Source organism: Schistocerca cancellata, chromosome 10 (assembly GCF_023864275.1).
Source record: "Schistocerca cancellata isolate TAMUIC-IGC-003103 chromosome 10, iqSchCanc2.1, whole genome shotgun sequence".
NCBI lineage: Eukaryota > Metazoa > Arthropoda > Insecta > Orthoptera > Acrididae > Schistocerca > Schistocerca cancellata.
The window spans coordinates 101,119,875-101,144,344 of record NC_064635.1 but is presented as its reverse complement, the minus strand read 5'-3'; the positions used below and the strand labels follow the sequence as shown (position 1 = coordinate 101,144,344).

At 39.3% G+C, this 24,470-nt stretch overlaps 1 protein-coding gene across 4 annotated transcripts in view; it reads left to right on the top strand.

Moving 5' to 3' along the window:
* LOC126106861 (uncharacterized) overlaps positions 1-24,470 on the top strand; it is a 131,596-nt gene that overhangs the window by 41,286 nt on the left and 65,840 nt on the right. For 3 of the 4 annotated variants that reach the window (XM_049913259.1, XM_049913260.1, XM_049913262.1), the window contains one exon: positions 889-945. In XM_049913259.1, coding sequence (XP_049769216.1) covers positions 889-945 — 57 coding nt within the window. Of the gene's footprint in view, positions 1-888; positions 950-24,470 lie in introns of all 4 variants that reach the window. The other variant, XM_049913261.1, reaches the window with a different exon arrangement.

The window sequence follows — 24,470 nt, the reverse complement described above, 5'->3', positions numbered from 1 at the left end:
TTGTGATTGTGCTGCTGTTTCTTTGAGCAGCTCCTCATTTGGCCTCACGAGACTGCGTGGACTCCCTTCCAGGCCTCCCTCTCTCTGATCTGAGAAGGCACCAGGATTCAAACCCCTGTCTTTGTGCACACAAAGACTGCAGTGCTAGCTGTTCGTCTCTGAAAGCAGTATACTTAATTCTGCCTTAGCTGCTGTTTCCGTCATATGGTGTTTGTCGATTTGTGGACTTGAAGTAAAGCACCATTTTGAGGGACCCCATGTTTACCTAAGTAATAAATTACTCTCCCTGTCATAACTGTGTGCTGGATTGGGAATTGAACCTGGAACCTTGGTTTTCATGGGCAATGGCACAACTCTCAAACTGTCTTCACAGCTTTATTTCCACCAGTACGGACTTCTCAATGTTCAGGTCACTGGGAGAGTTAAAAACTGTGAGGGCAGTTTGGGTCTTGCCTGCAAAAGACAGTCTGCTGGTAAATTTCAAAAAAGTGCGCCCTCCAGTACAGATTGAAATATTCATTCATGTAACAAATTATTTGTGTTAGTGTATTGTTAGATTCATACTAATTATTCTGGTTCTCATTCTGAGAATTTTCTAAATAATCCAGGTATACGGCAGAATTATTCCATTGGGAAGCGTTTTGTCAGAATACTTACTGATCCTCACACATTTACTTATAATGCGTTGCAACTAATGAACTCAGCATTGGCATCGTGTTAAAATCAAATTCCCCGAACTACAGCAAGTTGCAAGCCACCTGGGACTCACTCTCTTTAATGTGAATGCATATCTGACTTTCTATTTTTTAAATTTATTTTCCAGTATAGGTACAATTTTTTAACTGACACAACAATACACAGATATTAATTACATATTTTTTATTTTAGGTTCTGGACAAGGATCATTACCAAGATGATGAACGACAACTTTTGAGCCAAACCTCAGTGAGTACTGACTTCTTAACTCTATATGAATGTGGGTAGTGAGTTTTGCTTTGTGTCTGTAACAATACTGTCCTCCTTAACTGCTCTTGCATAAGCACTTTTTAACTACACTGTCGTTCCATGTAGTCTCTTGTAACATAGAAATTAGTCGTAAACTTGGCAATTAAATGGTTGCTCATTCACAATTCTTACTTTTTAAAGAAAGAACCTCCACAGTCACATTTCTCTGATATGTAACAACTTTGTACTCTGCACGACTAGTCAAATGTAGTGACAGAATGCTTACCGTATTTACTCGAATTTAAGCCACACTCGAATCTAAGCCGCACCTGAAAAATGAGACTCGAAATCGAGGAAAAAAATTTTTCCCGGATCTAAGCCGCACCTGAAATCTGAGACTCGAAAGTCAAGGGGAGAGAAAAGTTTTAGGCTGCACCTCCAAATTGAAACAAAGTTGGTCCATTGTAATATGAGACACAATTTAGGTCAAATGAATGATGATAGAGCTATAGTAGTTTGGTTAGAGTCGTAAGCTTAGCAGTTAAGCTTTACCAGGTAGCCGTGGCTATACGTCAGGCACTCCGTCCTTATTTATACGGGTACCCTTCCTTTTTCACGTACTTCGTCTGGTTTGAATTGATTGCTTATTTTTCTTTGACCTGATAAGTGCCGTTCTCTTTGTTATAGGTGTTTACGTCACTCAGAGCTGAAAATGCATTACTGTACTGTGTCATGCATTGTTTGTCGCATTCTGATAATGAGTGTTTACGACCTGTCGCCGCTCGCGGCACGTCTTGCTTTAACAATGGCAAGAGACTGCTATTTGTTGTTACTTACACTGCTTGCTTTCTTTGATAATGATGAACAAGAACCAAATAATAGACTGCGTATGGTAGATGATGTTCTGAACGAGAGTTTAGCAAAAATTTTTTAATCAGTTGCCGTGCTTCATTTCTGACTGTATCACTATTCGGCATAAGAATAATACGAATATAAACATGACATGATATGTATATTCTTCCGCGTTTGCTGTTGTTTCACTCTAGTTTCGTAGTTTATTAGGCAGACAGGATTTAAATGAGATAGCAGCAAACACCAAAGAATACATGGCAAAATGTTTATGTTCGTATTATTATTATGGTGAAGAGAATAGTGCATGTGATTCATAATTCATAAAAGTTCCTATTAGCAATCATCTCTTCTCACAGGTAGGAAAAAATTCAGAACGCAGATTTGGCCATATTGACAAATACCCCAAACAGTCTTGCCAGTCGGATTTTCGTAGTACATTGAAATGCTGCTACATTCGAAGATGAACAATACGGAATTTGTATTTATTTCGTTGGATAATGTTGAAAATGCAGTGGTCAAAACTCAGGGCAGGGAAAAAAAAAAGCTCGTCTTCCAACATTTTTTTTTTTTTTTTTTTTTTTTTTTTTATTTACTGATGCAGAGCTTTGGTGCCAGTATTTATCTTTGTGCCTGCGAAGCGCTACATATATTCAAGGACAGAAGTTAGTTATGGCGGCACCAACCAACATTTTTCAGAACTTCTGCTTTGCACTCGATTCTAAGCCGCAGGCGGTTTTCCGATTACAAAATCCGGAAAAAAAGTGCGGCTTAGATTTGAGTAAATACGGTATTTAATTCATTTCACAACTTCATCTTGTATGATCTGCCGGTTACGTATATACAAGGTGTTACCGAATGACATTATAAGAATTTGGGAGATTGTAGTGATGCAATTTGGAATATACTGCTATAAGGAATGTATAGCCAGAAATGTGAAATTAAGTTCCCACAGCAGTAAGCATTTTCTATGCATTTGGTAGGTTAAATGAAACACCTGAATACTTTCATTGACAGAACAGTAGAGCACAATCAAATACTGTAAACTGAATCTATGACTTCATTACTGTAAAGGAGATGTTTGGTGTGACAATCACCAACTTCATCACATGATACATTGGTGTGCAATACTGAAGGATGAGAGTAACTTTTACATGATGTGTCATTGCCAAGTAACATAGCTCAATGAAACTTAGACCATACATAGAGAGAACTGTTATAGTATAGTGCAGAGAGAAGTACGTAATGAAAAGAATCAAAATGACACATGTATTCAGTGAATAATTACACTGAAGCCACCATGATTCGTTATGATCCTCTGGACACTACAAAAGACAGGATGTGGTTCTTAATAACCTTTGTGATCACCAAAAGTGTGAGTTTGTGGTCTTGAATGTGCTCCCATGCTGGCCAGGTTGTCGAGGAGTTCTTCCTTCAGCACAGTTAACAATTGCTGTATTTATAAGCAATTTAGAGGACAAAATCCTGAATTACAATCACCACCTCCTCAGAAATATCATCTGCTACTACAGATATGTCAATGATACCATCATTTCAATCAAAGGCACTAAAGATGACATCAGTGAGTTGAACCAGTTATTCAACAACTCCCTTGCCATTAGAATAAAGAGTAACAGACATCAGTTTGAAATTTATCGGAAGCCTACCACAATACACACACTACAATCCACAACTCCTCTTGTCACCCCACAGCCCACAAAATGGCAGCATTCCGGTACATGATCAATGAGCTATCCATCTGCCACCCTCTGAAGACAAATGTGATCAAGAAATTGAAATAATAAAACAAACAGCTATTGCAAATGGTTATAACAGCTCCATAGTAGACACCCTAAAACACTCATAATGGCAAAGTAATTATAACACAAAAAACAAAAAGAAAATAACATCTTCCATACAAACCACTTTCTAGGTGACATTTCATATCAGACTGCCAATGTCTTCAAATGAAAAGGCATAAGCATGTCCTTTACCACAGACAACAAGATTGGACAGAAGTTACCCCACATCAGCAGCCCACGAAACCCACTTCATCACACTGGTGTGTACAAAATTGAATGTTTGGACTGTGACTGTTTCTACATAGGCCAGACAGGCAGATTATGTGAGATTAGATTCAAAAAACACATGACAGCACTAAAAAACCAAAAAATACCACACATCAGCAATAGCCACCCACCTGCATGAAACAAAACACCATATTAACAATAAAAGTATCAGCATCCTACACATCCAACCAGAAGGCAGAAAACTAGACATCCTTGAAACACTCCAAATATACAAACACCAAACAAAACAACCTGAATCCATCTTAAATGACAAAAAGACAAAATTTATAATAGTATCATCTCTGTTTTCAGCAACTGCGTATGTCATTAAAATTGCAATGCGTGCGCGTGCCCACACACACACACACACACACACGCGCCCACCCACACACACCCACACACACACACACACACACACACACACACACACACGCCGGCCGCGGTGGTCTAGCAGTTCTGGCGCTGCAGTCCGGAACCGCGGGACTGCTACGGTCGCAGGTTCGAATCCTGCCTCGGGCATGGGTGTGTGTGATGTCCTTAGGTTAGTTAGGTTTAAGTAGTTCTAAGTTCTAGGGGACTTATGACCTAAGATGTTGAGTCCCATAGTGCTCAGAGCCATTTGAACGCACGCCCACACACACACACACACACACACACACACACACACACACACAGCAGCAGGCACGCACGCACGCCCACACACACACACACACACACACACACACACACACACACACACACACACCTTCACACCTTAATATTTAGTTATATTACCATGAGAGCCGCCTATTGTACAAGAGATTGACCTCATTTACAGATATATCATCACACCAACAGCTTGTACCCCTTGTCAGTTTTAAACTATATGTATATTAACTGCTGGCACAAATTGTACATCCATCTACATATTTTAAAGCATTAACCAATGTATCACCTCAACCTTTAGGCAGTTATTACATGTAACAGATATAATCTTCAGACATCTTGCTTTGTAAAGTTTGCTGTCATACAATCACTCTTTCCACCCTCTCTCTCCCTCTGACTTTTGCTTTCTCTTCCTCTCCCTCTGCCCCCAGCCTTTCATATCTATCTATGAATCCCAACCAAAAATTGTTATTTGTGTATAATTTTACCACTGTAGCCAATACTATTATTATACTTAAAGTTTGTAACATTTCACCCGATCATATAAACGAGTATGAAGTTTAAGCTATTTTAACTTGTCAAAATCGGATTTACATACTACCTGAAGTATTTATTCCAACGCATGTATTCGACACCTCAAAACAAACCCCTCCAGAACCTTTAAAATTTATTGTGTAATAATGTTGTTACGGTGTATATTCTTTGTACGTTTTTGATAATGTTTTCTCTTCTGCTATACAAGCCTTGCACCAATAGTTTCCAGACACCATATTTGTTTACAGAATATGACAGTTTACATGTGATGTGTTATGACAGTGAAAGAAACATGTGACCACTGGAGGTACTCTATTTTACTTATTTTCTGTTTATCGTTAGATATATGTTTAATTTTTTGTCAAAAGAAACTCAAAACCATGTTCTCAAATAGTGTTTTGTTTCTCCACTAGACAGTGCCACTAGTTCCTCCAAAAAATCGTAACACTATACACACAAATGTCATACTAAAAAATGTAAATCTACCTAATGATGGAGATGTAAACCTTTGAAATGTGTTGTGGAGATCAATAAACAGAGACTGGTAACAGTAAACTTGTTGTTTCATTTAATAACTGCTGTATGGTCGAATGAACTGCACTGACTAATCCCCCCAACTTAAGTCTTATTTAGCATGTGTGGGATGTATTGGAGACACATATTGCAGCAAGTCCACAATGACCATCCAGCAGCTGTCAACCATGCTAGGGGGGAGTGGAAAACCTACCACAAAAACTCCTTATCAAACTTATGGCCATCTGTAGTGATTACACACCCAGTTAAGAACCACATCCCACTGTTTGTAATGCCCATGGGACCATTGTGAATTTCGGTGTCTTCAGTTTAATTATTACCTTTGAATAAAAATGTCATTTCTGTTCATCTCAATGCATATTTCTTCCAGTTACCTTCTGTACTGAACCGTACTATTCTATTCTATTCTATTCTATGCCATTCTACACTCTACTGTACTATTCTATGGTATACTACACTACAATGTAGCAGTTCTTTCTATGTACGGTCCAAGTTTCATTGAGCTGTGTTACTTGGCAGTGACAAATCATGTGAAAGTTATTTTTGTGCTTAAGTTTTGCACACTACTGTATGTAATAATGAGCCATGTTTTGTCTGATTCTCTGTAAAATTCCACATTTTCCCCTGATGGTATCAAATGCTGTAAAGATGTGCTCAATAAATTCAGGAACTGTTCTTGCCAGTGTTGAGTATACAAGGGACTTATGTCTCCAGAGGAAAAAGTCAAGGAGGGTGAGGTCAGGGCAATGCACAGGCCAAGGTACTGGGCATCCCTTCCAGTTATTCCCTGCCTGAATTAGCCTGCTTCGGCTCAGTGATCAAAGTGCACTGGGGCACCATTGTCCCGAAACCACAAACTAGCACACAATTGCAAGAGGAAGTCCTCCAGATGCATAGACAAAGCATTCTCTCGAAACTTCACATGATCTGGTTAGATGTGTGGTTCAGTAAGGTGATGTCCAAGAATACCAGCCCAAACGTTTACTAAGAATATCACCTGATAACTTCTCATAAGGGTAGTGCATAGATTTTCAACAGCCCATTGGTGTCTGTTGTGGGAGTTAAAAATGCCTTGTAAAAGTTGACTCATCAGTTAACTGTGTCAGGTCTGAAAAATTGGAGGCAGTAGTGCACTGAGAATTATTTCCATGGGGCTGTCTGAAGGTTTGAATTGATCAGTCATGGAATGGATGAACGTGAATACCGTGCAGAACCCGCCAGAAATTCAGGATTTCATGTCCTCCTCCTTGCAAGTGCCTCTTGTGTATTAGGTGACACGGTTCCTCTATGTTTATGTCAACAATAAACATTAGTGAATAATGGGATGCTAAAATGTAATCTGAATGTTCCTGTGTATCTACATCTACATGGATACTCTGCAAATCACACTTATGTACCTTGCAGAGGGTTCATTGAACTACCTTAACAATTAATTCTCCATTATTTCAATCCCGAACAACGCACGGAAAAAGTGAACACCTATATCTTTCTGTGTGAGCTCTGATTGTCCTTATTTCATTACGGTGATCATTTCTCCCTATGTTGGTTGGTTTCAACAAAATATTTTTGCATTCAGAGGAGAAAGTTGGTGATTGAAATATTGGGAGAAGATTCTGCCTTGGTGAAAAACGCCTTTCTTTTAATGTTGTCCACCACAAATCCTGTATCATGTTCGTGACACTCTCTCCCCTATTTCGGGATACTACAAAACGTGCTGCTCTTCTTTGAACTTTCTTGATGTATTCTATTAATCCTATCTGGTAGGGATCCCAGACTGTGCAGCAGTACTCCAGAGAGAGGACAGATGAGTGTAGAGTAGGCAGTCTCTTTAGAAGATCTGTTACATTTTCTAAGTGTTCTGCCAATAAAATGCATTCTTTGGTTCACCTTCCCCACAGCATTGTCTACATGTTCTTTTCAATTCAGGTTGTTTGTAATTGTAATTCCAGGGCACTTAGTTCAACTTACGGCCTTTAGAATTGACTCATTTATCGTTATCATGTAACCGAAGTTTAACGGATTTCTTTTAGCACTCATTTGGATGCCCTCACACTTTTCATTATTTAGCGTCAATTGCCATTTTACACACTATTTAGATATATTTTCCAAATCGTTTTGCAATTTGTATACAACCAATGAGTTGTTCTGGAATTCCTGCGTACCACCAGTGAACTGCCCTGGCATTCCTGTGAGCTTAACCATAAAACAAATGCATATCAATAAGTTCTTCAAATGTGTTATTACCATTCATGAAGTCAAAACATAATTACAGCATCTGAAGCATGATAAGCAGATAACTCTACAAGGCCTCACATTGACTAGCTGTGTGTTCACAGCACAGCACCAGTGGATGGAAGTAGTGAACTGATGGATGACAAGCACCAAGTAAACAACTTTCTGTACAAGTTGTGCTATACTAACCTAGTTGGGTGTTTACAATCTTCCGTTGTTGTTGTTGTGGTCTTCAGTCCTGAGACTGGTTTGATGCAGCTCTCCATGCTACTCTATCCTGTGCAAGCTTCATCTCCCAGTACCTACTGCAACCTACATCCTTCTGAATCTGCTTAGTGTATTCATCTCTTGGTCTCCCCCTACGATTTTTACCCTCCACGCTGCCCTCCAATACTAAATTGGTGATCCCTTGATGCCTCAGAACATGTCCTACCAACCGATCCCTTCTTCTGGTCAAGTTGTGCCACAAACTTCTCTTCTCCCCAATCCTATTCAATACTTCCTCATTAGTTATGTGATCTACCCATCTTCAGCATTCTTCTGTAGCAAAACATTTCGAAAGCTTCTATTCTCTTCTTGTCCAAACTATTTACCATCCATGTTTCACTTCCATACATGGCTACACTCCATACAAATACTTTCAGAAATGACTTCCTGACACTTAAATCTATACGCGATGTTAACAAATTTCTCTTCTTTAGAAACGCTTTCCTTGCCATTGCCAGTCTACATTTTATATCCTCTCTACTTCGACCATCATCAGTTATTTTGCTCCCCAAATAGGAAAACTCCTTTACTACTTTAAGTCTCTCATTTCCTAATCTAATACCCTCAACATCACCCGACTTAATTAGACTACATTCCATTATCCTCGTTTTGCTTTTGTTGATGTTCATCTTATATCCTTCTTTCAAGACACCATCCATTCCGTTCAATTGCTCTTCCAAGTCCTTTGCTGTCTCTGACAGAATTACAATGTCATCGGCAAACCTCAAAGTTTTTATTTCTTCTCCATGGATTTTAATACCTACTTTGAATTTTTCTTTTGTTTCCTTTACTGCTTGCTCAATATACATATTGAATAACATCGGGGATAGGCTACAACCCTGTCTCACTCCCTTCCCAACCACTGCTTCCCTTTCATACCCCTCGACTCTTATAACTGCCATCTGGTTTCTGTACAAATTGTAAATAGCCTTTCGCTCCCTGTATTTTACCCCTGCCACCTTTAGAATTTGAAAGAGAGTACTCCAGTCAACATTGTCAAAAGCTTTCTCTAAGTCTACAAATGCTAGAAATGTAGGTTTGCCTTTCCTTAATCTTTCTTCTAAGATAAGTCGTAAGGTCAGTATTGCCTCACGTGTTCCAGTATTTCTACGGAATCCAAACTGATCTTCCCCGAGGTCGGCTTCTACTAGTTTTTCCATTCGTCTGTAAAGAATTCGTGTTAGTATTTTGCAGCTGTGGCTTATTAAACTGATTGTTCGGTAATTTTCACATCTGTCAACACCTGCTTTCTTTGGGATTGGAATTATTATATTCTTCTTGAAGTCTGAGGGTATTTCGCCTGTTTCATACATCTTGCTGACCAGATGGTAGAGTTTTGTCAGGACTGGCTCTCCCAAGGCCCTCCGGGGGCCTTGTTTCGACTCAGGTCTTTCAGTGCTCTGTCAAACTCTTCACGCAGTATCCTATCTCCCATTTCATCTTCATCTACATCCTCTTCCATTTCCATTATATTGTCCTCAAGCACATCGCCCTTGTATAGACCCTCTATATACTCCTTCCACCTTTCTGCTTTCCCTTCTTTGCTTAGAACTGGGTTTCCATCTGAGCTCTTGATGTTCGTACAAGTGGTTCTCTTATCTCCAAAGGTCTCTTTAATTTTCCTGTAGGCAGTATCTATCTTACTCCTAGTGAGATAAGCCTCTACATCCTTACATTTGTCCTCTAGCCATCCCTGCTTAGCCACTTTGCACTTCCTGTCGATCTCCTTTTTGAGACGTTTGTATTCCTTTTTGCCTGCTTCATTTACTGCATTTTTATATTTTCTCCTTTCATCAATTAAATTCAATATTTCTTCTGTTACCCAAGGATTTCTACTAGCCCTCGTCTTTTTACCTACTTGATCCTCTGCTGCCTTCACTACTTCATCCCTCAGAGCTACCCATTCTTCTTCTACTGTATTTCGTTCCCCCATTCCTGTCAATTGTTTCCTTATGCTCTCCCTGAAACTCTGTACAACCTCTGGTTCTTTCAGTTTATCCAGGTCCCATTACCTTAAATTCCCACCTTTTTGCAGTTTTTTCAGTTTTAATCTACAGGTCATAACCAATGTATTGTGGTCAGAGTCCACATCTGCCCCTGGAAATGTCTTACAATTTAAAACCTGGTTCCTAAATCTCTGTCTTACCATTATATAATCTATCTGATCCTTTTTAGTATCTCCAGGGTTCTTCCATGTATACAACCTTCTATCATGATTCTTAAACCAAGTGTTAGCTATGATTAAGTTGTGCTCTGTGCAGAATTCTACCAGGCAGCTTCCTCTTTCATTTCTTAGCCCCAATCCATATTCACCTACTACGTTTCCTTCTCTCCCTTTTCCTACACTCGAATTCCAGTCACCCATGACTATTAAATTTTCGTCTCCCTTCACTATCTGAATAATTTCTTTTATTTCATCATACATTTCTTCAATTTCTTCGTCATCTGCAGAGCTAGTTGGCATGTAAACTTGTACTACTGTAGTAGGTGTGGGCTTCGTATCTATCTTGGCCACAATAATGCGTTCGCTATGCTGTTTGCAGTAGCTTACCCGCATTCCTATTTTCCTATTCATTATTAAACCTACTCCTGCATTACCCCTATTTGACTTTGTGTTTATAACCCTGTAGTCACCTGACCAGAAGTCTTGTTCCTCCTGCCACCGAACTTCACTAATTCCCACTATATCTAACTTTAACCTATCCATTTCCCTTTTTAAATTTTCTAACCTACCTGCCCGATTAAGGGATTTGACATTCCACGCTCCGATCCGTAGAACGCCAGTTTTCTTTCTCCTGATAACGACATCCTCTTGAGTAGTCCCCGCCCGGAGATCCGAATGGGGGACTATTTTACCTCCGGAATATTTTACCCAAGAGGACGCCATCATCATTTAATCATACAGTAAAGCTGCATGCCCTCGGGAAAAATTACGGCCGTAGTTTCCCCTTGCTTTCAGCCGTTCGCAGTACCAGCACAGCAAGGCCGTTTTGGTTATTGTTACAAGGCCAGATCAGTCAATCATCCAGACTGTTGCCCTTGCAACTACTGAAAAGGCTGCTGCCCCTCTTCAGGAACCACACGTTTGTCTGGCCTCTCAACAGATACCCCTCCGTTGTGGTTGTACCTACGGTACGTCTATCTGTACCGCTGAGGCAAGCAAGCCTCCCCGCCAACGGCAAGGTCCATGGTTCATGAGGGGGGGGGGGGGGGTACAATCTTCCATCCACAATAATAACATAGTGTCAGTGGTTGGATGAAAGTGATAGGTTGTCAAACACTTCCCACTGCTGTGGAAACTTTTTCACATTTAAGGCTATAGGTTTGTTATTGCAGAACATTCCAAATTTCGTCCTCTACTGCCTCCCAAATTTTTAAAGTGTCATTCTGTAACATCCTGTATAGATGGAGAGTAAAAATAAAGTGTTGTTACCGAGCGAGGTGGCGCAGTGGTAGCACACTGGACTCGTATTCGGGAGGACGATGGTTCAATCCCGCGTCCGGCCATCCTGATTTTGGTTTTCCATGATTTCCCTAAATTGCTCCAGGCAAATACTGGGATGGTTCCTTTGAAAGGGCATGGCTGACTTCCTTCCCCATCCTTCCCTAATCCGATGAGACCGATGACCTCGCTGTTTGGTCTCTTCCCCCAAACAACCCAACCTAAAGTGTTGTTGCAGTTGGAAGGACATATTGAGATTTCTACTCTCATTGTCTTACTGTGTTTGCTAACCTAAAAATTTTAAATTGATAGATAACAAACATGCAATGGACTGTGTATCATTCACTTGGTAGCCACATCATTTTAGACAGTTTTTGGAGATGTGCAAAACTGTCATTTGAAGTGCAAAACTGTGATTTGAAGGCAGATGCTGTGCACTGTATGGGAAAGTAAATTTTCTAAAGTACATGTAACTGATGAGAAACGTTCAGGTTCACCAGACAGTTAACAACTGCAGTGCTATTTCTGATGTTTCATTAGCCTTCACTGTCATCACATTTGCCCATCTTCAGCAGATTCTAACCTAGAAACAAGATATCCTCGTGGCGTATATGTCCGTGTGATTGATGGTGTTTGCCCAGCAGATTGAATTTTCAGTCAGTGTGTGGTTGGTTTCACAGGTGTCAGTGACAGGGCTATAACAGAAGGTGATAGGTGAGGGGATGAGGAAAGTCTTGTACTGTGATCTTCTCAAGGGACACAACCTTAAGGACAAGAATTGGAAGCTGGAGTGCATAGGGACAAATAGAAACCTCCCATAGGTTGGGTGACTGATAGGCTACCACTTTGGGAGGGGTGTAAGTTTTTTGAGGATGATATTCTTCATTGCAGGTTACAACAAGTGACAACTGTAGCCCTGGTGGAGCACTGAATTTAGTTGTTCAAGTCCTGGGTGATACTGAATAAGTATTCAGTATAATTAGTATCTGTGAAAAAAAGTTTGATGTTTGTGGTGATAGCATATGGGAACACTTTTTCTCATTGAGGTTGGTAGAGTAGTTTCATTCTGTAAAGACTTGCTAAGTCCTTTATTGTACTTGGAGACGGAGACGGAGACTGCTGATCCCTGTGCGTGAGACGTCCACAGATAGTTGTGTAGGAAAGACTGGTGTGGAATAGAACATAGCTGTCAAAGTTGAGGCATTGCTAAGGAGTTTCTCATTTCTTTACATGCCTGCCTAATCCTTAGCATGCTCTATGTTTGGTGAAACACAGACACACACACACACACACACACACACACACACACACACACACACACAAACTGAGGTGCCCCTTTGATCTCAAATAAAGATATTTGCTCCCTCTCTTCACCCAGATGAATAGCCCAGGAGCTCATGAAATGAAGACCAACATGCTTCCAAACTACTTCATTAATCACTGAAATAAGGGCATTCACTTTTAAAAAAATTGGAACTATGGTATTTTTTACACTAGAATAGGAAATTTGTATGAGACAAATTCAGTGACATAACTCCTTTGTAGACATAAAGATACATTTAGTATTGAATGGTGGGCTCCATGTGGTTTCCAAGTCGTATAGCGACCGTAAACCATAAAATTATCAAATATGCAGCAACCAGTCGCAAGATCATGTGTTACTTATTCACTTTTGCAAATCGATTTCAACTGATTAACAACCATCATCGGTACTTTCAACCATGTGCTGTGAGTCTTAATCAGAGGTCAAATATACCTCTGATTAAGACAGTGGTCCCATCGAAACTGAGAAGTAATACGTTGTGATGCATGCCCTCCATTTTGAACAAATCTCGTGCAGAATTCACAAGTGTGCTTGCACTATTGGCAGTGTGAAGCACATGCACACGAAGTTGAATAGAAAATGGGTATTGTGTGGATGCACCTCACAAGGCTCTCAAGAATAGTGTTGAATGGTGTCGCTGAAACTTTGTCATATTTTGGTGGAACAGCTTATTGTCATTCTTGGACTGTGATGACTGTCAGTGAAGCATCTGAGGAGGGCATGTTTATGTTTTGGTGAGAAGTACGTACCACTGGTGCCCCAGAAAAATTGTGCATTGCAGTGGAAGTACCACAGCACCGCCATCTGGATAGCGGTGAAATCTCCTGAAAGTCACTGAGAACTAGCAGTCAGCTGGGCCAAATTCAAAGGCTCAGTAGGATGGCATTCCTCCTTGTCCTTGTTGCATCAATCTATATGATTAAAGTATTTAATTATTCTCTATTGCTGATCTTGATTCCTCACTTTGATGGGATAATGTCCTTATCTCATTTTATTAAATACCTGTTTTGCAGCTGTGAACAGCTTTTAAAAATACCCCAATATATAGGAAGCAGTAGTGGTCATTTTGTAGTCATCCCATATCTGAAGAAGCACTGTCTTCTTTGAACTGTGGTTCTCTAGATGTCCTGTAAAGGTTTAAGTGGTTGTACTGTGGTTTTCAGTGCTGCTGTGCAGCAAAGATAACTGCCAGCCTCTGAAATGACTTTTTTGTTCGACATTGTTTATTTAATAGCACAGGAATTGCTGCCAACAGAAAAATGTGATGTTGTCTCTACTAACCTTGCTTTAAATATCTAAGACAGATATGATGACTGTGAAGATTAAATAACGCATATTTCCTGGTCACCATCTTCAGTGGATTTGAGGTTTTTCTCTCACCTGGTTCCTCACTTATATCAAAGTAAAAGTGGCTTCTCTCACGTAAAGAGGTTTTCCTTAGTCCAGTTCTAGCAGCTGCATCTGTCACCTAGGGAAGTTGAAGAAAAGATTAGAAACAAGGTAAGGAGTGCACATGAAAATAAGAAAAACAGGAATGACTTACAGCATAATTACCCAAAAAATTATTTTGTACAGTGATATACTTATGTAAAGAAAACTGTTATTTTTCATTGTTTTCCTGTTTTGGTACCTTGAACATGATTTCCAATCTTACCAGACATTGGCTGATCAGTATTAATTGAAAATTCAAAATTGTCTAGTGCTTTTAAAGCTTAATGCTTTTCCCTATAGCGTCTTTCTGCCTCATCAAAAAACCATTTGTGTGTTTTCATTATCGCTGCCATTTATGACCTCGGGCATACAGTCACAGTCTGCAACAGTGTTGTTTTCCATATGTTCCTCGACAAGTTTTACCTGGAAAGCGCTTGAAAAGCAAACATGTCTCATCTGCATTGTGTTAAATGTTGTCTGGTTGCTACCCGCTGAAGAAAATCACTAGATCTTCAAATGTGTTGATCCACTGATTTGCTGTCTGCAGCCAATTTGTAAAAAACAAAAACATTTTGTTTCTTAAAACCATGTAACCAACCATTGTTTTTTGGTGTAGTCATGAGCTTTCCCTTTCAGCAGTAGCACATCTGTGGGAATACTTTGTGGATGTAGATATTAGGTAGATGTAGATATTTTCACCAAGGGTTTGTTTGATCCATTCCACGAGGAACTTCTCAGTGTTAAGAAATTCTTAACCTTTTAATATTTCCATGTCCCTCAGACCACTAAGAAGTAATAGTACCATTATGTTTTATCATCTTATAAATTATGGAATGAGGTTAAGCCCATGGAACATAGGATCTCACTTTGTAACTCCACTTTCAAACACACTCCATGTTTCAAGGTTATAATGTAATGCAAACACTTCAGTCTTTCACTTTTACGTCCTAAAAGTGTGATGTTCCTTCCTTGGAGGTTGACACTTGTCAACTGATTTGTGTTTGTATCTTAGCTTTCTCAGCTTGCGGAGAAATGGTGACTTGCATTTTGTCTGATCTTTTATAAATTAAGCATATGCCCTTTCTTATAATAATTCCAAATAATGTTTGCTTTATCCACACATTTCTAAAGCATCCAGATTGGGAAATGTAATAGACACACGTTTACTGTATTTTAAATGAGATGTGATCAGAAAGTATTGAGCCTTTAGTTGGCAGAAATACATTTATTTGTCCGTATGTACAGATCCCTACTTCCTTTCAAAATAGTATCCTCGGTAATGCACACACTTCTCCCAACCCTCCTGCCATTATTGGAAATGCTTTTGGAATGTATGTTTTAGAATGACAATCAGTTGGGTCATCACATTCCGCACAGTGTCTTCTCTCAACTCAAAACGTGTTCCTTTCAGGGAGATTTTCAGCTTAGGAAATACTCGAAAGTTCCCCAGATCCATTTAGGGGAAGGAGGTGGTCTGACCAACAGCAGGAATGTTGTCTTTAGGATAAATGCCTGAATCAGATGCGCAAAATGGACAGCTGTGTTACTTATTCACTTTTGCAAATCGATTTCAACTGATTAACAGCCATCATCGGTACTTTCAACCATGTGCCGTGAGTCTTAATCAGAGGTCAAACATACCTCTGATTAAGACAGTGGTCCCATCAAAACTGAGAAGTAATACGTTGTGATGCATGCCCTCCATTTTGAACAAATCTCGTGCAGAATTCACACGTGTGAACTGTTTCACAAGTACACTTGAATTCACAAGTGTACTGTTTTGTGATGGTTTGTCGTCGTAAATTATGGAATCGGGTAAGATGATGTAACATAGCACTTCACTTTGTTACTCCTGTTTCAAGTTTTGTTTTTAAAAGCTCTGAGATATTTAGCAAGTCTTGGAATGTTTATCAGGACACATTTTGGACACGCCTCTTATTTAAAATTATGCATAAAGTAACTCAAGCCATTCCTGCTTATCGAGCCAGAAGCTCAAGAGCATCTCATAAAGGTCCAGACATGAAAAAACAACTCTCTTATAGGTGTGTCTCCATTCACACTTATAAAGGTTTTAAAGGATCAGAATTATGGGACTTAATGGTTAATCTCACTTATGGAATTTTTTTATCCTAGTTAAACAGTAGTAGCAAATAGGAGTCATACATGCTTGTTGGTTGCACATTTGGCATTTTTTGAGTGAGTAGCTTAGGTTGTCCGGAGGCTTTGTCTTCACAGTATTTCTTGGAAAGGACACTAGAGATGACAAACATAGTTTTTAAGATAAAAAATATTAAGACACATCATTGATACCTTTGATGGTTAAAATTACTTTGTTTACAAACTCTAGGTTTGCATTTTCAGCCAGTGGACATTTTCTTCTGGAACAATTTCTTGCTTTAGAACGTGATAGAATTCAGAGAGTCTCAGACAGTGTTAGTGTCAACATTACACAGTCCATCTCTGATGACTGTGTGATTTATCCAGGCACAACATGCACTCGCGGTTTAAATTGCCAAGAGAGTATGCATCTCTTTCGTGCATTTCAGCACATTTTGCTGAAATATCACTAATAGAAGAGCAGATACTGTGAAGAAATGGCTTAGTCACAACCTACAGGATTGTTTGCAGGATGATCTTTCCACTCCCCAGCAGAATGTGCACTGATCTGAAACTTTGTGGCAAGCTGTCCTCTTATAGGTTGAGTTACTGGGTGCATCTCTCAGTCAACTCCAGGCTTCAATCTACCAGTGCTTTTCAACTATGCCTGAAACACTACAGACTCTCACAGGCAATGTATGTCAGTGTGTCTTTGCAGAGTTCAGAAATGCTAGGAGGCCCTGACAGGACTGTTCCTGAGACATGCTTGGATTTCTTAGCTGGTAGAACCATTTCCTGACAAAGGGAGATGATATGGGCTTGAGTTCTGGTCTGGTGTACAGTTTTAACCTTTTGAGAAGTTTTAATATGGAATATATTCTGAAAGATTCATTTTATTTACGTCTAATTGCCCAAAGTGATGATCATTTACACTGTGAATGCATGTTATCTCAAGGATGAAGCAAATATTTTGCAGTGTATCTTGCATCATAGAAATTACATAACTTTTATGCAAGTGGTCATTTTTTATTCCTTAGAAACATTTAAAGAGAACGAAATTTCATTAGATGAAGTAACTTTTCTCTGCCTTTTATATTCAGTGTTTTTCAGCCTTCATGTGTTGGAAGGTACAATGTACCCGAGATGAAACACCATAATTTGACATGTCTGTAATACAACATGTATTCGATACATAAAGAACATTCACATAACAGTGAGTACACAAAGTTTTATTTGTTCAGTTATACATTTCTTTACGAGCCCGAAGAGTGGCATGGAGGATGTCTAGTTGATACTCAGTTTCTCTCCAGGTACTTTAGCATCTATGGTGTAACTGTCTCATTAAGCTGTTCCAGAGTTGTCTTTTTGATATGATACACCCTGCCCTTAACGTATCCCAGCAGGGAGAAACCAGGAGAGTTAAGTTACTGGAGTGGCCATGAGATTGGACACCTGTCCCAATCCATCTTTGTGGTAATTCAGCATTCTGTGTGTTATAAACTTTCCCATGCCAGTTTGAAGGTGCTCCATTGTGCTGGAAGAGCAGTGTGCGTATCAATGTCTTATGTGAGGGAACTCAAAATTAGCTAATGTGTCAAGACATGAGCGACCAGCCGTAGTTGTCACTGCAAAGAAAGAAGATGTAATAATTTCATCCTCCATTTAGCCATACGAAATGTTGACTCTCTGTGCTCTGAGAGTATGCCCACTACCCCAAATTCGCACATTTAGTCTGTCAGTCTTTCTGCTGAAGTGAAATGTTGCCTCATCGGAAAACAATCTCAGATGAGAATTTGCTGGCTATGTCTATCTGCTGAAGCTTGTAATTGGCAAACTTGGGTTTATCATTGGGTTTCACCTCCTATAACTACTGCAGTTTGTATGCATAAAGCTTGTGTAGCAGGTCATGGGTAGTTGATTTTTTGACGCTGAGGTGATGTGATGCCATGTTAATGGATTTTGTAGGACTTTTTGCAAACATATTTGAAATGGTATTAAGAGTAACCTCTTGTAGAGGAGATGGTGAGTAGCAGTCATTTTGTTGTGCCTGTCTGTGACTCAGCGTCTCATCTATATGGTGAGTTGCAGCTATCTCCTTCATAATGTTGTCGTTGTTCCATCTTAAAGTTTCCATTGTTTAACGGTATCCCCTAGAGTTTCCGATGATCCTCCACCGTGCTTCTTAGCAACAGATCCTGTTTGTAGAATCTCTGCTTTTCACATCTTGATTCTAGTGGCATTGGGAGGGCTTCTGTGCTGTTCTAAACAAAAGCATCACTGAACTGCAATAATGAATCCGAATTCTGCATATCAATACACAGATTATGCTTTTTTCAACATTAACTGCCAAATTCAGTTATTTCAAAATACTTCAGTTACTTTGGTTTTTAGCTCTACAAATAAAAAAAATGATTAAAAAGAAAAACATGAACTTGTAGTAAAATTGTAAATAATAAAATCCCATGGCTAACCTACCATCTAACACATAACAAAACTGGCGGGGTTGGTTATTATGTTCAGTAAAAGTGTTTCAAATTGGGGCATTTTGTCTGACACCCCGTATTCATTTTCAATACAGGATCAACATAACGGTAAAATTACTAGTTGTATACTGCAGCCAGTAGTGGAACAATGGGGGAGACCCTTGTTATGGATTGTAGCTAAGTTCTCACTTCTCGATTGGCCTGTCACCTTGATGCTTCTTATGCTCAGCTTTGGCCTTACTTTAACCCTTGGTCACCTTGTTGCATTTCCTTGAAGCTGTTGACCTGCTGTTCAGTTCCATTAATTATACCTTGTCTGCAGAGGGTCGAGGGCTGTAAGAGAGTTCACAACTATGCCAAATCACTACAAATTGCGCCAACCCTTTTCAAAAGAACACTTCTGTGTTCGATTGCTCAAATAAAACCAGTGCATAATAAGATGAACAGATCTTGCAATAACTGTATATGGAGTGAATCTTTTGATATCACTTCAAGGAGTACATCAGTTAGTTACATATCAGACTTAAATCATTTTCGTTTTCTTGGGTGTTTATTATTATTTATTGTGTGTAAGCTAAACAGGCGAGATCGTCAGCGAAGGCAAAACAGTTGGTTTCAATGGCTTTGTAGCACTTCCCTCCAATTTGTACTTTCTCAACTCCATGTTTTTGCGTGAGTTTTCTCCATTCTGCTATGACTTTATCAAGAACACAGTTGAAGAGTACCGGGGACAGCGCATCTCCTTGTCTGACGCCGGTTTTGACCTCGAAATGCCGTGAAATTTCTCCTTGGAATTTTACTTTTGATGTTGTATTTGTTAATGTTTCTTTGATTATGGTGATTGTTGTTTCATCTATTTCATATTCTCGAAGTGTTTTGATGAGTGTGTCCCTATCGATTGAGTCATAAGCTTTTTTGAAATCAATGAATGTTATGAAATATTTCTTGCTCCTTGTAGATAAATAGTTCATTGTTGTTTTGAGGTTAAAAATTTGTTCGGCACAGGATCTTCCTGGTCTGAAGCCAGCTTGATACTCTCCAAGTTTTCCCTCTATAATTGGTGATACACGATTGAGCAGGGCTTTTGATAGAATTTTGTATGGGGCTGGGAGAAGCGATATTCCACGATAGTTGTTAACATCCCTTTTGTCACCTTTTTTAAACAAAGGGTGAATTAGGGCAGTTTTCCAGTGACTTGGGATTTTCTTGGTTTCCCATACTTGTTCAAGTTCTTTGTGTAGTGCTTCTACTGATGTTTCTCCCCCAAGCTTGAGCATTTCTGCTGTAATTGTGTCTTCTCCACATGCTTTCCTGTTTTTGAGATTTTTGATTATGTTTGTGATTTCCTCTCGTGTCGGAGGTGTTGAATGTGTTGGTAATGTTTCTGGTTGCGTAAAACTGAGAGTCTGGATGGGTGTTTGGCAGTTTAGGAGTGTCTCAAAATATTCAGCCAGGATTTCACAGTTTTCAGTATTGTTGGTGGCGAGAGTCTTATTATTTCTCATAAGGTTTAGGCAAGGGGACTGGTATCCTCGGAGTTTCTGGTTGAATGTTTTGTACCAAGCTGCCGTGTTGCATTTCTTGAAATTCTCTTCGATTGAGTCCAGTTGTTGTTTTTCATATTGTCTCTTGGTGTTGCGAATAGTTTTCGGGGCATTCTTCCTGGCTTGCTTAAATTCATCAAAGTTGTTTTCAGTTTTATGTGAGTTCCACTTTTTCCAGGCTTTAAGTCTTTCATGCAGAACTTCATTACAGTTGCTGTCCCACCATGGGTGTCTCGGTTTGCTCTTTTTTGGAAAGGTTGTTTCTGTTGCCTCAATCAAGTTGTTCTGAAATTCTTGGAGGTTTTGTGAAGGGGAGAATGTCTTTAGTTTTTTCTGAAAATCCTTGAGGTTAGAGTTGGGCTTAAGGTTGTAATTTCTCAGGGTTGTAAGATCAAAATTTATTTTATTTCTGTTTTTATATTCACCGTTTCTGCTTTTCTGTTTGTTTTGTGGGATCAGTTTAGTTTTTATTTTCGTGAGATAGTGGTCGGAGTCGAGGTTTAGAGATTTTCGGACACGTGTGTTCAATATTTCTTTTTCACATTTGGAGGAGATGGCAACGTGATCTATTTGAAATTCTCCGATACTCTTTATCGGAGATACCCAAGTTTTTTGTTTTCTGGGAAGATGTTTAAAACGAGTTGACATTAGCTTGAGTTTAAACTGCTTACGGAGCATAATTAACCTTTCTCCATTTTTGTTGGTTCGTTTGTGTGCGGGAAAGTTGCCGACAATATCGCGGAATTTCTTTTCTTTTCCAATCTGAGCGTTAAAATCTCCTAGAAGTATTTTTGCATTGTTTTCTGCGATTTCTGATATATGATCCTTAAGGTTTTCCCAGAATTCATCTGTTTCTTCCCTATTTTTAGCATTATTTTTGTCATTTGTGGGAGGGTGAACATTGATTAATGTGTATTTTTTATTCGCACATCGAAAAGTGAGGAAAGATGTTCTCGATGATGTTGACCAAAAATGTTCGACAGAGTTCAGAATTTTTGTGTTTACAGCAAAAGCTGTGCCAAGCTGAGGGCATTTCTTCATTACAATTTTTCCAGGTTTTCCTTTAAATATTCTGAATTTGTTTGATTCAAATGTGTTTTCATCAGTGAAGCGAGTTTCTTGTAGCGCCACAATTTGTATATCTTCCGTGTGTAACTGGTCTGTAAGGTGCTTAAGTTTTCCCACTTTGAGATGGGAGTTTATGTTGAGAGTTGCTATGTTGAAGATTTTTCTGGGTTTAATCTTGTTGGATTTGCATGGTGTTGCAGACTCCCCAGAATCCATGGGTCTGCTTGCGTCGTTGCCGACGGTGGATTGGCCACCTGGGGTAGTTTCATTATTGAAAGACATTTCCATCATGCGTTAAGATTGTAACTGTTGAAATTCTTCAAAGTTGGGGAGATTACTTGCGTAACCTACCAGGAATACGACTAACGTTGTTAGCGTTAGAAGGTTTTCTTGAAACAGCCGCCTCTAACATGAGGAACAGACGCTGTCCACAAGCCGCCCAATCTGGGTACAGACGCTTGCAGTTATAGATTTTTGGTTCCTCCGCTCTCTCAGCCGTTGGGAGTTGAAAATTCCTCATCCGCCTTGGGTGTTTATATTATAGACAGCACCACTCCCCCCCCCCCCCCCCCTCTCTCTCTCTCTCTCTCTCTCTCTCTCTCTCTCTCTCTCTCTCTCTGCCATCTGAAACACCATCAAGCCGCAATGCCTAAGCATAGGCAATTTCTTCACAGCAGTGGAGATGCCCAATCACTGTCGCACTTGCTGATGTCCTATATCTGCGTTTCATTCATTATCTCTGCAAATATCAACATAAAGTGCGCTCAGTTGTGTGTTCACAATCTACTAACTATCTAAAACATGTTTTCTTCTCTCATGAACATTTTTCGATGGCCTAAGAGGATAACAGTGGAATGTGTTTTTCTGGAGAATCTCGTGTTACACTACAAACGTTGGTCAATTTGTTATTGAAGGTGTTCTGTCATCATTTTCTGAATTTTCCACATGTAAGTTTTGAGAACACTGACACACATTCCTTTTCAATTTTGAAGGTGAACCCTTTGGTGACTGCCTGAATGATTATGTTTTCACCATTTGACTGCTGTTTTATTTCCTTCTGGATACATTATTGCAGTGCTTTGTACCCAGTGTTGAGTGATTACTGTTAATGTACACATTTCAACATTAATGTACTATTCACTACATTACAATTTACATAATGGGAAGCCATCCAGAGTGTACTGTTCAAACATGGCGTACCATTGTTGTCATTTCAAAATGCGTTACACTGTATGTTCTATGTATCGATAAATTTATATTTATTATTTCACTATATTTATGCTGCAAACAATTTTACATGAGGACTAAAGATAATTCTGCAATGTACAAACATAGGGATGTGTATATTAATTGCAGAATTAGTAAACAGTGGTGACTTTTCCGAAATTCCAGTAGTGTGCCCAGAAGGAAATAATTCAGCTTGTAAATGTAATATCATTTACATAATTGTACTTCACTGTGACTTCTGATAATAATAAAATCATTGACCTTGTATGAATGCCAGTGTTATTGCAGTTCACTTAACTTTGGTCCACATTGGGTCTTCACTCATTCGGCATGTGATAAATTATTGTTTGTGATAACTTATCTAGGTCTTCGTAAAATAATACCACAAGGGTATTACAATAGTATCACATTTATTTTGCCTTCAGTATGAAAAGTGTCAGTCTACCAATAGATTGTCTGTCACGCACAAGGACTATAAGATTTATTTTCACTTGCGGAATCAACTTCTCGTTTCAACTTGGAGATTCAGTTGAGTAACATTGATGCCCCAAGCACAGTTTTCATCCCCTAATTAACCCACTAATTCCTGTTTCTGTATAATGTAGGGCAATCCTACACTCATGTGACATCCAGTGACTGCTGAAACTTAACATTCCTGGTCTTGAAATTGGTTGTGAGCTTTGTTGATATAAAGGTAGGCAGCAACAGTTGAAATGAATACACACAGCCACCAAAACAAAGAAAACTAACTGTGCAACATACCAAAATACAAACAAGCTATTCAGTATAGTGTGAAGAACTGTAGGCAGGGAGGGCAAGAATAGCTCATTCCAGGAGATAGAAATAGGTACAGGGTTCAGACACTAAAGGCAACATATTGTTGTTGTTGAAATCATCTTTCTCTATTCCTTACTATCTATGCCATTTGGTTATAGTTTCTGCAGTTCATTCCACTGATAATACTTTGTAATATGGATGTTCCGGGCCTGATTTTCAATTTTTTTCTCCTTAATGTTTTTCCTTTCAAGATGCTTTTTATGAAGTTGTTGCATCAAATTAGGTGCAGTTCTCACTGGGGTGATATGATATGCAAGAGAGGTCGCACAACAGGACAATTATCTGTGCAACATGTGTTCCCACAGAAGTGATATGACAAACAACGAGACACAACAGGCGGCAGTATCGTCACATGTAGTGATGTAGTATATCGTTGCAAGCTTTGGTACAGACAAATTCCAAATATGTCACACATTTAATCGAGAATGGAAAATTGCGTGGCTCTCCTTCCAGCGATAAAAGTGGTTTCAGTAATTAAAGTGAGGACAGTCAGTGATCTCTACAGTGCGGATGCACATCAGGCTCGAACTCATTGGAATCGGCGAAATTTCATCAGTAATCAGCATATGGGCAAGAGATATTACAATAGTAGTGTGTGGATAAGTTGAGAATTTGGGTTTGACGAGCAGCATGCTAGAGCTGGGTTTGAATCCCAGTCTGGCACAAATTTTCAATGTTACCCATTGAATTAAATCAATCTCCATTCATAGCCAGTGTCTGTAATTCTTTTGTGTCTTAATTCGTAGTGGTAGCTGAGTCAAAATGGTGAAACCACATATGTAAAATTTCTGAGTAATAGCTACATTTCATATCTGGCACTGTGTGACCTAAAACACACCAGAAGTAAATTGGTCAGCAGCTACATTTTTTACTGCAAACCTTTCAAAATATGGACTGTGTGTTAATTGTTCTCAAAGTATCACAATAACTATGGGCAATAGC